We start from the raw sequence: 17,270 nt of genomic DNA, 5'->3' as shown, positions 1-17,270 counted from the left end.
AAATAATGCCACTCCTCCCCCCCGCCTGCTAGTCCGCGATTGGTGGAAGACTGAGTAACCCGGGGGAGCTGTTTGCGAGAGGGCTACTGTATCACCCTCCCGGATCCAGGTCTCAGTCACGCAAGCCAGGTCCATGTTCTATGGGGGAGCAAGCAACACTTCTCTCTCTCTGCTAGGCACAAATCTCAGAGTAAGCACACTGGAGTTCATAGCAACCATGGCAACATGCACCAATCAGGCAGCAGCCCCTGATGATGTCCTTCTGAGTGGCACACACAGGCTCGACCAACCACCACTTGCCAATGTGGCCACCTCTCAATGCCACTCCTCACCATGGAGCACCAGAGGACAGGGAGGGAAGACCCAATGACAGCACAACACCAACAGAGGCACGTGGCCTCAGCCAACAGGGGAAGCGTTCCCACTCATCCCCCCCCCCCGCCCCAACAAGGGTCTGAGTGCCTGCAAAACTACTGTCCATGCACAAATGTCCCTGCTCCAAGCCACACACACTCTTCCCCTGAAAAGGGACGGGGGAGGAAGACAGAGGGCAAGCTCAAATCCACAGCCCAAGACTATCTTCTTAACCGCTGGGCCAGGAAGGCAAATGCAAACAGGGCACACCGTCAGTTATTAGGCACACTGTTGCAGCCCTAATGTCATCACCAGCCATATGGGGCCAGGCAACAAACATGGCAAGGAGAGACATGGCTTAGTGGAAAGGCAGTGGAATAGCATGGCCAGGGCTCTTGGCTCAATTCCCATATGAGGAGAGGCCACAGGCAGGCAGAAGTGTCAGAGCTGCTGTTTTGTCCCTGCAAACCACAAAAGGGGGAACAGGACATCCATCATTTTTTGTGAGACATACCTTCACAATCATTCTGTGCTACACTCTTGCACCTCATCTGCCCTGAGCCCCTGTGCACCCACACCGTCAACCTGTATGGCTTTCCTGATGCTGGGAATAATGTTGGGAAGTTTGCGATCCAGAAACCAGCCCTCCTGGCTAGAACAGACACATCTCCCCTTGGACGACCCACTAGCCTGCTCCCCATGCAACCTGCACACAGCAGCCAGAGGAGTTCATGACTGGGAAAGGGGTGGATGCAGCAGAGACATGTTTGCAGAGGTGAGTTGCGATGCATGGAAGTTTGTAGTGAGCCAGGTGTCATCATAGTTAAACAAAACTGTGGTCCAGTGGCACCTTAAAAACTGAAAGCATTGATCCCAGCATGGGATCCCTAGGTCAGGTTGGTCCAGTACACACTGACTGCTGACATTGATGGTAAGAACCTTCTTTTTGAAGGCAACACCCAGGATATGTGCAAGTGGGGTGGAGATGAGGGTGGACTCCAGTGAAGGTTGTGGATCCCTGCCTCAGTTTACCCTTCAGTGTGTAGTAGCTCCTTTACTGTGAGTCTCCAGAGATGGGGTTTCTGTTGAGACTCTGCAGTGAGACATGTTAGTCACCTGGCTCTGTGGTGGTAAGTGCCCTCTCTGTGCATTTCCCATTATATGAGTGAAACTTTACATGCTCTAAGTGTGCAAGTCAGACAGAATCCCATGCCATGTACCTTGTTCTCTGAGGTTCAGGGCATCCTGTCTCAGGTTTATGTAGTGCTGGGTGGAGGAGCTGTGATTGGATGCGGGGAAAGGGATTTGGCCTGTCATTGGTCATGGCTTTAGTTGGCTTCCTGTTGCCACACTCATAGCATTTCAGTGTATCTCTGTGACATGCTAGCATAGTGGCTGGTCGACTGAGTGCTTCTACTTCAGGACAGCTCTCTTAGTAAGCTCTCTGCCAGAGAAAAATAAGAGATACTTCTCCCTCTTTGTTTTATTAAAAAAAATGATGAGAAACAAGCTCAGATCAGGTTTTTCCCCACTCCTATGCAATTTTTTTAAAAAAGAGTAATATGGGTAGTTCGCTTATTCCCTGTCAGCAAATGGTTTGATGCTGCGAAGGAGTCCTGTTGGGCAAAGTGCCTGCAGGGTGATAGAACCCAGATGCTTAATCCAGACAATCCTAGATAGATGAGGTAGACCTAAACCTGCTGATAGAGATGCAGTTAGATTTATCTGCATAAAATCACATTTTGAAATCAAGTTTTTTCTCTTAAGTATATATGTACTTCTTTGATGTGGAAAAATGAGTGAGGCCTAAAATCAGTAGACTGTTTTGCTGCATCTCCAATGGACCTTTTCAAAAACTGCACATGTAATTTTATGGAACTTTTCTATTGTTTGCCATTAAGGACTGTAAAACTTAGCAGCCAGTAGCGGAGAAGGCTGTTACCCCATTTACAGCAGGTTAAGGGCTGTGCTGGGGTTTGAGACTTCTAGTTTCAAACAGGTAGATCACTATCGCTCTGGGCATATCACAACAAAACAGAGTCAAAGACTCATTACGTTAGATTACATTAGATTTCAAATAATTAAAATAGTAAAATTCAAAGGTAGCAACAATTTCAGAAAAAAAATACTAATGCCACATAGGTGGAATCAATGGTACTTAGTGGGAGGCCTCAATGTATTTATTATTTCTCACATTTAAGTCATTTTTATGCCATCTTTCCATGAAAGATATGCAGAATTCTATTTAGAAATGAAGCAAAGTTCCATGAGTTGTAACTGCTTTCTGGTAATTCTTGGAAGGACGTGTCTGGCACTGTAACTCTGTGAAGTCCCCATGTTGATAACTTTTCACAGAACAGTAATGCCAAAACCAAGATAGCAGTATACATTCTGCAGATCATTATTATTTATGGTCAAGGATGATATAAGATGTTGGGAAAAGGCATGCCATGTATGAGTTTAGAGAGTACATTATTTGGTTTTCCTGACTGTTAAGAGCCATGCTTGATTTATTTACTTCATGTATATCCGGTCTTTCTCCCCAATGGGGACTCAGATATTCATCTCCTCCATTTTGTCTGTACAACAATTCTGTGAAGTAGGCTATGGTAGTGTGTACTTTGCCTGAATGTGGAATTCAGTTTATTTTTAGCAGACTCTAAATTACATGCAGAGAGAAGTGGAGTCCTACAGCATGTGTAAGTTATACAGTAATAAAATGGTATGGTGTCTCTTATTTTGGCAAGTTTATTCTTCTTTTGCTCTTTTGTCTAATTTTCTTTTGACTCCTTTGCTACATGGGAGAGACCTAACGCACTGAAGCAAAGAGCAATTTTCCCCCCCTGGGAGCTTGGCAAGGATTGCCCAAATGGTTTCATGCGCATCTTTGCAATCATATGAACTACAAACTTAGTATTTTCTTTTGCTTTGTTTGTAACAAGACACCTGAAATCCTCAGAAAGCCATCTGCACATTAATTCTGTGCTCATTATTCTGTACTTGGGAGGAATTGCAGCATACTTGACAGCCTTTTTAAAGTCAGGAATATCTAAAGTCAGGAATATTTCTTACACAATGTAATGAAATAAATGATAGGAGAAAGCATAGGAAACATGGTATCATTTTCATATTTGGGAAACAGTTAACTTAAAGAACACAATTTTGAACTGTTAGAAAGGCTACCCCTACTAAGCATGTACGCTGTAAACTATATTACAGAAGATAAATTGATATATTGTACAATTTTTAAAAACTCACACCTTTGGGGCAATGTTCATGAGTACTACTGTAAGCTACTTTGTCCAAATATGAAATCAGTCATGGTGCTTCTTGGTAGGCTACTGAATTCCCATTCTTTATTTTGTAAGGGGAGTTATGTTTTATTGCTACAGTTTAGATGTAAGAGATTATTAATGTATAACTTTTACTGGATTTAAATAATTTAATAATTTTTGCACACTTCTGATGATTGTGAGTTTTTTTTTTCCTGGGGGTGGGGAGAGAGAGGATTATGATTGCTTTGTTCTGGAATTTGTCTGTTATTAGTACGGTTGCTATGCCAATAAAGGTTGTTGTTCTGAAACTGGCAGCTGAGATTTCTGCATCTGAGGGACAAGTGAGAAGGCAAGTTACAGAGTGAAAAAATATAGAATGTATTACTAGGAACCAAGGTAAATGACCTTGTATAATCTCTCTGCTGCAGAAACATAGGGACAGATCATGTGGGAGAACATGTTCGTATCCAAATTATGTCTACAGGTCTTGGTCCATATAAAAGATTCCAGTACAATGTATAATTTTTTTGTGTGTGTAGATTGAAGGCTGAGGCTTCAATGTCCTGCTTATAAAGTCTTTTGACTAAGGCATGGTGTGACTTGCCTCTCAACATTTTTCAGGTCTCGGACTTCCTTCTCACAATGGAGGGAAGTGAGCAGCAGTGTCCCACAAGGACCAGTATTGGGACAGGTACTGTTTTGTGGGCAAATTAAATACCTGCTGCTCACTTGACTGTGGGGTGCCCCAGGGAGCAGTTCTCTCCCCGATGTTATTTAACATCTATATGCGACCTCTTGCCCAGATTGCCCGAAGGTATGGGCTGGGGTGCCACCAGTATGCTGGTGAGGGCCCTGTGGGATCTTACTCAGTTCCGCAGGGCCTGTAAGACGACCCTCTTCCGGTTAGCCTACGCCTGACTGGACAAATGTAGCTTTCTAGATTCTAGATTTTTGTGATTATACTGTATAGTTTTAATGTAAAATGTAAAATTTTAAGGTTTTTAGGTTTTAAATGCTTGATTTTAAATGTATTAATTCCGATTAATTGTTCCGATTTTATTGTTTTATTGTTTGTTGTAAGCCGCCCTGAGCCACTTGTGGGAAGGGCGGGATATAAGTTACGGAATAAATAAATAAATAAATAAATAAATAAATAAATAAATAAATAAATAAATCCTTATTTGAAATACTATCTACATACTATTAGCCACCTGTAGCACCCATCTGCAGATAGCTAAATGGCTAAATCTGCAGATTGGGGCCACATGGAGGCTAAACAGAGATATCTGCAAACCCAGGCACTTCCCAGGTTTGCAGAAAAATCTGGAAATAAAAACAATACACAGGAAGGTTAAATCTCCCCAAAAGTAAATTACTTTTTAGTGCTCTCCTTCTGTGGTGGTGGCAGCAAAGCATCCCAGGGGTTGCAGGTGGTCAAAGGTGGTGGTGAAGTAGACTGAGGGCAGCGCTGGGTGGCAGGTGGCTTCAGGAGAGTTTGGGAAAGCATGAGGCATGGAATTTTATTTTTATTTATTTTATCAAATTTATATCCCGCCCTCCCCTGACGGACTCAGGGCGGCTGGGCAGGGAAGCAGTGACAAAGCAGCTTGAGGATTGTGCCAGGCCTGGAGGCAGTAGCAAAGCAACCCAGGGACAGCTGTGGTCCTGGAGGTGGCTGCAGGAGCAGCCAGGACCTGCATCAGTGGGAAGGTCTGGCATCAGAGACCTGGAGCCACACTGGGCTCTTTAGGATTGCTGGTGGGGAGAGGAGGTGGGAGCGTGGTGGCCCAGCAGCAGAAGCCTTGAGGATGGAGGGGCTTTGGAAACTGTCATGGGCCCAGCATCAGAGATTTGGAACCACACTGGGCTCTTCAGGATCAATGTTGGGAGTGGGAGGAGCATGGCAGCCCAGCAGCAGTGGTTGCAATGGAGGGAGGGAACCGCAAAACTCAAGGGGGAACCCCTTTCCCTTTCGTAGCTGGCAGTGATTAAGGGGGGATAAAATTAAAAGCAGAAAGGGATTCCCCACAAATATCATATGTTCATTAATGATTTCGAGTTGGGAGTAAGCAGTGAAGTGGCTAAGTTTGCAGATAATGCTAAGTTGTTCAGGGTGGTGAGAACCAGAGAGGATTGTGAGGCACTCCAAAGGGATCTGTCGAGACTGGGCAAGTGGGTGTCAATGTGGCAATTGAGGTTTGTCATGACCAAGTGCAAGGTAATGCACATTGGGGCCAAAAATCCTAACTAAAAATACAAGTTGATGGGGGTGTGAACTGGCGGAGACTGACCATCAGAGAGATCTTGGTGTCGTGGTAGATAACTCATTGAAAATATTGAGACACTGTATAACTGCAATAAAAAAGGCCAACGTTCTGCTGGGAATTATTAGGAAGGGAATTGAAAACAAATCAGCCAGAAAACAATGCCCCTGTATAAATTGATGATGCGGCCTCATTTGGAATACTGTGTATAATTCTGGTCACCGCACCTCAAAAAAGATTATTGCGTTGGAAAAAGTGCAGAAAAGGGCAACTGGGATGGTTAAAGGGTTGGAACACTTCCCCTATGAAGAAAGGTTAAAACGCTTGGGGCTCTTTAGCTTGGAAAAGAGTTGACTGAGGCTGCAGGAGCAGCCAGGACCTGCAGGTGACATGATAGAGGTTTACAAGATTATGCATGGGATAGAAAAGGTAGAGAAAGAAGTACTTTTTTCCCTTTCTCACAATATGGGAACTTGTGGGCACTCAATGAAACTGCTGAACAGACGGGTTAGAACTGATAAAAGGAAGTACTTCTTCACTCAAAGGTTGATTAACACATGGAATGCACTGCCACAGGAGCTGGTGACAGCTGCCAGCATAGCCAGCTTCAAGAGGGGATTGGATAAACATATGGAGCAGAGGTCCATCAATGGCTCTTAGCCACAGCATATTGTTGGAACTCTCTGTATGGGGCAGTGATGCTCTGTGTTCTTGGTGCTTGGGGGGGGGGCACTGTGGGAGGACTTCTAGTGTCCTGGTCCCACTGATGGACCTCCTGATGGCACCTGGTTTTTTGGCCACTGTGTGACACAGCATGGGTCATTGGCCTGATCCAACATGGTTTCTCTTATATTCTTTATGTTCACATGTCTTCCCTTTGTCTATCTATATACTACTAGTCACTGGTGGCCCCTATTTAGGGATAGCTAATCCATGGATCAGGGCAACGTGGAGGCAAAACAGATTTTTATGCAAACTTGGATGATTTAAATTGTCGTGAAATAAAAGAACATTGTCTGCTTATGCACAGATCATAACAAATATTCTATCAACTATAATAGGGAGTTCAGCAGAATTGCTTTATTTGCTTGTTGTTGTAGATATCTGTGTGTATACACCTGACTTAACCATGTTAATCTTTTATCAATAGCGATTTTGTCTGCTGATTTTATTGAGGAATATGGATATATTCATGAACAGAATCTTCTCGTTTACTCAGTTGTAAACATTTCACAATACCTTAAGCTTAATCCTGTGTTTGCTGTGCTGTAGAGAGGTAGAATTGTTCTGTGAAACTATTTTATGGCACCTGTGGCCAAGACCATTGCCTGTTCTCAGGTGTAACGTATTGCATTGCAGATATTCTGTACAGTGCAATAGATCTGCTGCAATGCAGTATGTGCTTTGCAGTTGAGTCTGAGAACTTTCCACTGTGGTTGAGATGGGTAGAAGAGTCTCAAAGATGGAGAATGAGGGTTTTTATAAAGGTAACTTCATACTGTATTTGTTGGGGACTCCCCCTACCCCCCCCCCAAGAAAAAAAAAACCTGTGGAGAATGTGTCTTTTAAATCAAAGCATGTTAAATAACTATTTAGAAAATGAAGCATGTTAAATAACTAATCAGCTTTTCAACTTGGGAGACTGGGATTGCGAAATTGTTTTGTATACACATTCCAATATTAAATTGATACAGATAAAGCCATTGAGCTTCTGAAAGAATAAAATATGTTGGATTTGAATATGTAAGAGAGATAACATCTTTGTGTTTGTGATACTCTGTTAATTATACTGTGCAGAAAGTAATAGAAGGATGCTGTGATGGTTAGGGATAATCGTGTTGACAAATTACTTATTAAAAAATCCTGATTTATCATTATCCTGGTTCAACTCTTGTTGTTTTTTGTGGGGGTTGATGGAATATTTTTCAGAAGATAGCCATTTGCTATCTGGAAAGTCAGTAGTTAACTATCAGAAACTGAATATAATTAAGTAAACAAAGAAGGGGCAGGACGAGAGAAAGATGACTCTTCCCTCCACCCCAAAAGAGAGGAAAGCCTAACCGATTGTGGGAGAATCTTGTGATAACAAAGCAATGGACAGTTTTGACTGGATTTTTTTAATCAGAGGCAACTGTGAAATGTGAGCATAGGTTCATGGTTCAAAGGCCTGTGTATGTTTCTGGTGCTTTTTAACTATGTAAATAGTTGGAGCATGATGACACTACTTTAAATGCTGCAAGCCTCATCATGTTGTTATGTGCTGGTTGCCCACTTCTGTAACCAGCAAAAAGTTCCTGGGGCAGTATGTGCTTCTTCTGTCTCACCTTCCCTGTAGGTTTTAAAGAGTCTGCTCTCTCTCTGCTTGCATAGGCCCCATTGCTAGCAGCCTTTTCCTCTTCTTGTTCCCTTGTGCAATCTACTACCTTAGTCCTGCTTTCCTTTCGAGGCATCTGCCAGGCACTGAGGCTGCTGGTGGTGCATTTTCAGGCATGGCCTTGGCCTTCTTTTGTTCTCCACAGTTTCTGATTGGGCTGCCTACCTCAGCAGTGCCCGGGTGTGGCCCCTCCAATGGAGCAGGTGAGCTTGGAGTTGGGACCACACCAGACAGTAGACAAACAGAGCATAGATGGAGACAAGGAGTCATTCCTGTAGACCTGCAGAGCTTCTATTCCATATTAGATTTCAGAAAGAGAGACTGCTTCCTCACTAGTAGTTGCTCCACCCCTGGCCTTCTGCTTGAGTCAGCTCAAATGATTGATTCCCCACCAATTGATATGCAGGTGCCTCTTGATCCATGGCTACCTCCCATTCCCCTTGCAGTGACCAGATCTGGTTTTTTGCAGATCTGGTCTCTGCAGGGGGAATGGGAGGTAGCTGCAGATCAAAAGGCACCTGTGTAGCAATTGGTGGGGAATCGATTGTTTGAACCAGCTCAAGCAGAAGGCCAGGGGCGGAACAACTACTAGTGAGGAAGCAGTCTCTCTTTCTGAAATCTAATATGGAATAACAGACACATCTAAAGTCTTTTAAGGAGTGCTAAAGTTATTTTTGTCACAGACCCTTTCTCCCACCTGGCATACCACTTTAGGCCAAACATATAGAATAGATGTATAGAAGTACCAATTGACAATTAACAGCAGGTGTCATTTTGTAGAAAAATAGGTGGTGGAGCTCATCCAGGGATTGTTATGCAGTTGCAATACTATTCAATGGACAAGGAGGTGGAACTCTCAGAAGGAGGCCTGGTTAACAGACACTAAACCAACAGCTATATATAGCAGATTGGATACCACCAACTTTTGCTTTGACCACCAAAAAGGTTATGCTGAGGATGATGAGAACTGCATGGACAAAAGCCAAAAGACTGAGCGCAAAGCTGGTGGATGCAACCCAGCACCTGCAGTGCAAGGGGGGGAAATATAAGCCTAGAGTATACACACCAAAGAGGCTTCTTGATTCACTTAATGGGCTTCATCACTTGATTCAGTTGGGTGAAAGTAATCTGGAACTTGTTTAGTACTATAGTTGGTGATCTTGGATAGATTCTTTGTTCAGGGAAAAAAGCCTATCTCTGGAATATTATTTATATTGGTGAGAACAAATCTACATACATTTCCTAGTAGTAAGTGCCATTGTACTGAGCTGAAGTTGCTTCTGAGTGGCATCAGAGAGTGAGCCTCTGTATAGTTTATGTACCACAAGAAGTGTTTTTTGAATTTATGAAACACTTAAAAAACCCCAAATTGGCTTGTATTTTTGCTATGGGGTTTCCTAGATACCTAGATCAAAGAGGCATTGTTCAAGTCAATGGATGCCTTCTCTTGGTGGTTTAGCCCCATTAATTTAGTTTAGTAGGTTGTAACCCAGAGATTATGTCAGCCTCTGTAATTCAACTGCATCAAAGGAGGATTGAACTGTTGTTCTTCTTATACCTGTATTTGTTTAGTACTCCCTGTTAGAGGCAAACTAGAATTCTGTTTGCTCCACAGCAAATGGGAAGAGTGGGTAAAGGGACGTGGGGAGAGAAACAACCACTGCCTTGGGATGGAGAATAGTTATGAATAACACACTTCCTACCGTAATTTTTCTTAAGAACTGCTGTGGAGTATCTGTGTGCATTAGTCCCAAGTACACACTTGCAGCTTTTATATACTAGCCTTTACATGCCCCAGCACCAGTATATAGTGGCTCAGAACTAAGGATACATTTGAGTGAAGCTCAGCAATTTTGAATCTACCAGTTTCTGAGTAGGAGACATCTTGGGACATTGCTCATGGAAGAAAACCTATTTGTATTCAGCCTACCATACTTTTATTATTCATTGTCAGTGGGAGACTTTACAATGGTGTGTTTATCTCTTTAAGGAAAGAAGGATTGTCCAAATGTGGAAGATGTAAGCAGGCGTTTTACTGCAACGTAGAATGCCAGGTGAGTATCTTAACTGCTATGCAAGAAAGATAAAGTTTTACTAATACAAGGACCTATGACATTTTGAAAGAAATGATAACCTTTACATATTCTAGTGTAGTGCTAAGAGAGGTTGACAGGGGCAGTAAGGAGGAGCTGTTGGGATGAGTTACAAATGTGGATCAGAGTTGTGACCTGAACCATTCCAGGAATTTGGAAATTGCCATAGTGAGTCACTGGGGATCAGCTGTGCCAGGTCATAGTACTGCTGAGCCATTAGATTAGTAGACTGCTACATGGCCCTAATTGCTTCAGAAGCTTCTGCCTACTTCAAGCATACCAGATGGTTTAACATTATTTCACTAAGCTGGTGAAGAAGCTTGTGCCTAGCTGAGCAATCAGAAATAAAGGCTGGATTTAGCAATTCTTTATGGGAGGGGGGAAAGAAACTGTTTGCAAATGTTCTGTCACTGCTGCTAATAATAATAGTGTGTGTTTTGAAACCAACTGTGCTTCCACTCAGTAGTCATGTACTTTCATTACAGGGGCAAAGAAAATGACAAGTAGGCCTGTTCACATAATTTATAGTTGTTGGAAAGGTTTTATGACAAACTGCGTAACAGCTCCTAATTCCCCACCCTTGCTTAGCTTGATTCAGTTGATTGCTATTGCTGTAATAGAAATATTTTCATGTTTTCAAACTTTTTTGGTCTCATTCATTTTATTGGCAAGAGGCAAACTGGTTTTGAGAGGCTGCCTTTGTATGAAAAGATGAGAAATGCTTCATGAAGAACAATCAAGCAGGGCAAAGTTAATGGGAAGGGCTGAAGCTCAGTGGTAGAGCCATGCTTTGTGCACATGTGCTTCTAGGTTCACACCCTGGTATCTACAGTTAAAGAAATTTGGGTAGTAGATGGTAGGAAAAGCCTTTCTCTGCCTGTGATCCTGGGGAGCCATTGCCAGTCAGAGGGATCAGTACAGTTAATGGACCAGTGCTATGAGGCAACTTTGTATGAAAACATGAAACTGTCTTATACTTAGTCACACAGTTGGTCTGTCGAGGTCAGTATTGTCTTCTCCAGGCTGGCAGGGTCTCAGGCAGAGGTCTTTCACTTCAGTTACCACATGATCCTTTTAGCTGGAGATGCTGGGGATTGAACCTGGGGCCTTCTGCATGTCAAGCATATGCTCTGCCACAGAGCTATGGCCTCAACTCCACTGTTTATATGTACTTGTTGGTCTCTTGACCTGTCTCTGTCTCAGAAACTGTCAGGAAAATGATGCTTTAGTTGCTAAAGACATACTCTTATGTAATTTAGAAACTCATTATGAGTATGCACTAACCCATTAGTCATGAACATTTGATTTGTCTTACCTTAATCTTAAAAAACAGCAAATGTTACTGAAGGTTTTAAATACAGCTGAATATACTTACAAAGCTTTCTGTCCCCAGCAACAGTTTTATTCTGTCTCTTGCCACAGAAACAGGTCTGTATTAAAATCAGCAGTTTAAAATAACACAAAGCTTATTCTGTGTTCAGAATGCTTATTCATTGTTCTCCTTACTCCAGTTCTGCTTTTGTCCTGAGGTCTGTATTGTACCTATTTTCATTTTCTGCTGTCACTGGACAGCTGGGTATGTATGATGATGCCTCTGCTTATAAAAATATAGGTTATAATTGATTTTCCCTGGTCTTATGATCATGAGGGAATGAAACTTATATTTTCACCTTCTGCCATTGGCTCTTCTTGTTTGGTCCATCCCTTGGTAGGATGAGTAATTCTGTAATGTGTCAGTGCATGTACAAATCAGTCACATCTTGTGTGTTTATATAAAGTGATTGCTTGTGTGTGTGCTATGGTCAGAACTGTTGTTTTTTCCTTTGCATGAAAATATATTTGATTCCCCCCCCCCCGGCCCTTGTGACTGTTGCTCATGTTGACCTCTGAAAGAAAGCAGTTTTATGAATGAACTGCTTGTATTTTAAAGGCTGAGGAGTAAATGAACCTTAATTTTTCAATGAATCCTGCAATGCCAAAAAAAGAAACATGGGTATGAAAGATGAGTGTGACCAGTGGCATTAGATTCATGGTACATTTTGGTCCCTGCTTGCCAGCCAAGAACAGTCATTGAGAATGATTATGTTGTTTTTAAAAAACTTCTAGTGGAAAAAAAAATTGTTAATGGACTCAAAATAGAATTCATGAAGTCTCCAGAGTTGTACTTCTTTAAGATTATCTGCAAATCTCTCTGTGCAGGTTTTTATTCTTCTCAAATACTTTAGGTCTACGTGTTTGACAGAGCTTTGGACTCTCTTTTTCAACTGTAGTTTTTCTCTATACATGCCACAAGTCAAATCTCTTTTTGAGACTGAGGGCAATTTCAAAAGCAATAATCAATAAGATATGGCATTGAGGATCTGCCTTTCAAGGGAAATAGCCAATTAATTCCACTGGGCTTGCTCAAGCTGTTGACCACACCTACATTAGTTATTTGGAATCCCAGAAGAAAGCTTCCACGAAGATAAGGACTAGTGACTGCCCTTCTTTTGCCCTATTACTTTCCATCAATGTATTTGTTCAAGGTGAGTCACTATGTTACTTCCCCACAGTGCCCTTAAAGCTGATATAACAAAATATTTTTCTAAAAAAATTAAACTCTTCTACCAGGATGTCTTTCAAAGTTGTGAGAGACTTGAGATCGTGTTCACTCTTAGGATGTGCAGTTATGTAATGGTTTAATGAAATCCTTTCTTCAGGTCATAATGCACTGCATCATGCCTTATTCATTAGGGCTTGAAAGTCTTGATCTTTTGAGTTTTGAACACATTGGTATTGATTCTGTCTTTTCATCATTGTACAAGAAGTGCTTAAGGCTTTTTGCTCCTCATTTGGCATAATATTTTTCTTCAGTGTTTGGGGAACCTTTCCAAAGCCCTCACTTGAAATGTAAGAACATCATGAGCACTGAGTTCTTTTCAAAGTTATCTTCAAACCTTATGTTCTTCAGAAATCAGTCTCTGCTGACTATATATTCGGTACTGGCAATCCGACTTGCATCTTCATCTCTATCTTCTTCAAAGACTTTTTTTTTAGCAGCTCAGCAGATTTGTCTTGAAATTGAGAAGGACATTGGTGCCTTGATATTGAACTTGTAGCACAGTGATGTATGGCAAATGTTTCTCTTTCAGACCTCTGTGGAAAGGAACACTTCTTGCTTTTCTTTTCTTTCCATCAGATAATAAAAACTCGATCTAAGTTTACTAAAGTAACGAGGCTTTTGAATACATGTTGATATCTGTATACCTTAGCCACCACAGTTGAATAAAATTCTTTGCTCTCCATTTGTGTACGTACAGTGTCTCTGTATGTCTCAGAGGAGGTGATAACAGGATTATTGCAAGTTCACAGCTGATCAGCTTGTATTCAGTCTTAAGAATACCTGTTTAGTTTGTTTTTGAAAACTCCCTTTCCCTTCTTGAATATATGCACAGAGTCATCTTTCTCTCTTCTAAGTTGAAATATGTATTTCCCAAGAGCTGACTGGATAAACACATTTTATTGTCAACTAAAATAAAGCCAAAGTATATTCCTACTCAGGCTGAATGCATGGAGGTCACACCACTGTCCCTCCCTTCCTAACTCCGAAGGACTGTAGATTCAGGTGGGTAGCCATGTTGGTCTGAAGGAATAGAACAAAGTTTGAGTCCAGTGGCATTTTTAAGACCAACAGAGTTTAATTCTAGGTGTCAGGTTTCATGTTCATTCATTCTTTATCAGATATCCGATGAAGTGTGCATGCACATAAAAGCTTGTACCTAAATTAAACATCGTTGGTCTTATGGTCTCAAAGGGCTGTGTATGTCATGTATATGCAAACAGGGCTCTTTTTTAAAGGATATGCTCTATTAAAACTGTTTGCTGAATCTGTTAAGGTCAGAGGTGCCAGTAGAGGAGGTCCTATTATTCACTTAGTATGTTCATTCTGTGTACTTTTGAAACTCTGAATTGACCTGATATGTAACTGGGGCTGAGCATATTTCTGTACTATTTCTACTATCTCTCTTCCTATCCCTCCCTTTGGCCTCTGCCTTTCTACTGAGATTAAATTATAAATTTCTGTGGACAGAAAAGTGAGGTTTTTTGCTTTTGTTACTTTAGTGGGTCATAAGTGCTTGCTAGAAGAAGTGTAGGTTTTAATATTCTTCTTTTCTCTATCAAGAAGTCTCGAAGTGGTTTACAGTTCCTTCCCTTCCTCTCCCCACGACAGCCACCTTTACTTGTGAGGCAGGTGGGGGCTGAGAGAGTTCTGAGAGAACTGTGGTCGGCCCAAGATAATCTGGCAGGAGGAGTGGTGAATCAAGCCCAGTTCCCCAGCATAGAGTCCACTGCTCTTAGCCACTGCACCCCTCTGCCAGTTCCAGGAGCCAGTGTGGTGTAGTACTTCTCTATTAACAAGTAGAGGATGAGTGGGAAACAAGAGTAATACGTCTCACCTGATTTTATGACTTCCTTGCAACCTGATTACCCTTTCTTTTTGGAAAAAGGGGCAGAGCGACCTGTGCAAGAGGGAAGGAAAAACAGAGGAAAGACATAACCCCCCCTTTTTTGCAAGAAGTACAACAAAAAGCCCAAACTCACTACCTCTTGCTCTTTTTCCAACTGTTATTTTCTTTCCTCTTTTTTTTTTGCATTAAAAATGCTTTCCAAGAGCTGTTCACTTTTGTGGGTATGGCATCGACTTTTAATATTTGTACCAGCACACTCTGGGGTTCCAGTTGATCTCTACACCCCCCACTTTTCACATTTATTCAATTCAGACATAACAGGGCATTCAAGGTAATCAGCTGAGCACCCAGCAAAATCTGAGATTCCTGGCTGTTTGGTTCCCCACTTGCAGAATTTGTGACAAACCCATCACAATACCCCAAGATTCAAAACAACTCCTTTCCCACACCCACCCTTTAGTTGCAAGACCCTTCAAATATGCAAGACCACCAATCTTTTGGCCAAGGCGAAAGCTCCACTTGTGGATCCACCTTCTGGGGTTAAATTATCTTTATAGCAGTAGGTTTTTAAAAACAAATTATAGCACTAAATTTGAAATGAAATGTGGCCATTTCTGTCACACCCCCTCAAGGAAAAAACACACACAAACCTCTACACACCCAAACAACAGGCAGTTGAGTTAGCAATTCTTTTAACATGTGAAAATACCTTCACAGGAGTATTCTTTTTCACAGTTAACATACTTGAAGGTACAGCTAAAGATAAAAGAGCTTTGTTATCAAGTCAGCCCAACATTAATGCTGCATCTTTGGCACTCACTCAGTCATGACTCCAGTGGAGCATACATATAGATGAATGTGTTTAGGATTTACGCTGCACTAGATTCAGGATAATATCTTCTTCGTGGTCTCTGTGCCTCACACTCATGGGATAGTGCGCCTGCGCCGATCCCCGAATCGGTATCTGAAAAAGCCCGGGATTTTTCCGCGCTCGGCGCCAATGAGCATGCGCAAGCGACCCACTGCGCATGCCCACCAGCGCCCGCGCGGCAATCCCGCCAGTTCCTTTCTGACCGCTGCGCTGAGAGGTTTACCTTTCCGTTTCCCCGGTCGGTGAGAAGTTTTTTGGCTTCGCCTTTTCTTCTCGTTCTAGCCCGTTTACCGTTGTTGTTTAGTAGTTAGTTGTAGTTCATAGTTGTTAGTTAGTTAGTTAGAAAAAAAAAAAAAAAGCGTTTTGTGTTCGCCCGCCTGACGGCCCTTCGGGGCGCTTCGCCCGCGCTTTTCCCCCACTCCTCTTTTTCTCTCTCAGATTGTTCTGGGGAGTTTTTTTGCGGCTACTTTCTATGGAAAGTCGCTGGGGGTTTTTCAAATGCTGTCGTGCGTGTGGGAAGAAGATCGCCCCTCCAGACGGTCATTCCCTGTGTCTACTGTGCCTGGGAGAGGCCCACCGAGTAGACTCGTGTCCGCATTGTCTCCGCTTTTCGAAGCAGACGAGGAAGAACCGGGCGGCTCGATTATCTGCGGCACTGATCGAATCGGCGCTTACACCCCATCGACCGATGGAGGTATCGGCACCGAAGTCGTCCGAAACCCCGGCCCTGGAGCTCGCATCGGCCGATGCGGCTCCGATACGGACTTTGGACTCGCCGGAAGAGCGTGGCTCCACGAAACGCTCCCTTGAGGGCGCGGTGGATACGCCCGCTAAAAAGCGCCAGGAGGATTCGGGGACCCGACCTCCGAAAAAGGCGAAGTCGAAGGAGAAGCGAAAGCGACCCCGCACTCCTTCCCCATCGGGCGGTGCGTCGACATCGACGTCGGCAAAACCTCCGAAAAAAACCTCGGACGCCTCCGCGCCGTAGCCCAGCTGACCAGCAGCGCCTGTCGGCGTCGGAACAAGAGCCGGAAATCGACTTAACCCAACGGTCTTCATCTTCGGGCTCCCGTCGTCGCTCCGAAAGCGAATCGACCTCGGAGGTTGATGCGTCGGCACCGGTGATCGACCCACCATTCAAGCCTCGAGTCAGGCGAGACACATTCTATCCTCCTCAACGCTTCCCGATACCACCGTGGGAGCAACGCAGGTGGCAGCCTCCCTACTCCCGGTACGAGACCTGTCGTTGGTACCCGGACGACTACCACGATTGGGAGCAAGCATCCCAATTTTCATCGGTGTCGAGGGTATCCCATCGGTCTCGGAAGGCCTCTGCGTCGGCGTCGGTTCCCCCGGATCGACAGTTGGTTCCGGTAGATGTGGATCGAAGACCACCGATCCTTCCACCGCGAGAATCGACCCCGATGCTCTCGGAGCACTCCACACACAAGGACTCCTCGTCGTCGGAGTCGGAGAGTGAGGTCCAGGGATTGGAGCCTTCACCGGGTTCCCAGACGGCCGAGGATCTTCCGATCTCGCCGTCGGAGGATCTGAAGTCCTATGGGGACCTTGTGAAGCGGATTGCCGCCAC

The 17,270-nt window shown here is 43.4% G+C and overlaps 1 protein-coding gene across 1 annotated transcript in view; it reads left to right on the top strand.

Annotated features, from left to right (window-relative positions):
- SMYD2 (SET and MYND domain containing 2) overlaps window positions 1-17,270 on the top strand; it is a 70,810-nt gene that overhangs the window by 5,537 nt on the left and 48,003 nt on the right. Inside the window, exon 2 of the mRNA XM_060246868.1 lies at window positions 10,258-10,321. Within this exon, the coding sequence (XP_060102851.1) occupies window positions 10,258-10,321 (64 nt within the window). The remainder of the gene's footprint in view (window positions 1-10,257; window positions 10,322-17,270) is intronic.

This window comes from Heteronotia binoei, chromosome 1, assembly GCF_032191835.1.
Source record: "Heteronotia binoei isolate CCM8104 ecotype False Entrance Well chromosome 1, APGP_CSIRO_Hbin_v1, whole genome shotgun sequence".
Lineage (NCBI taxonomy): Eukaryota > Metazoa > Chordata > Lepidosauria > Squamata > Gekkonidae > Heteronotia > Heteronotia binoei.
This window is presented reverse-complemented; position numbering and strand designations above follow the sequence as displayed.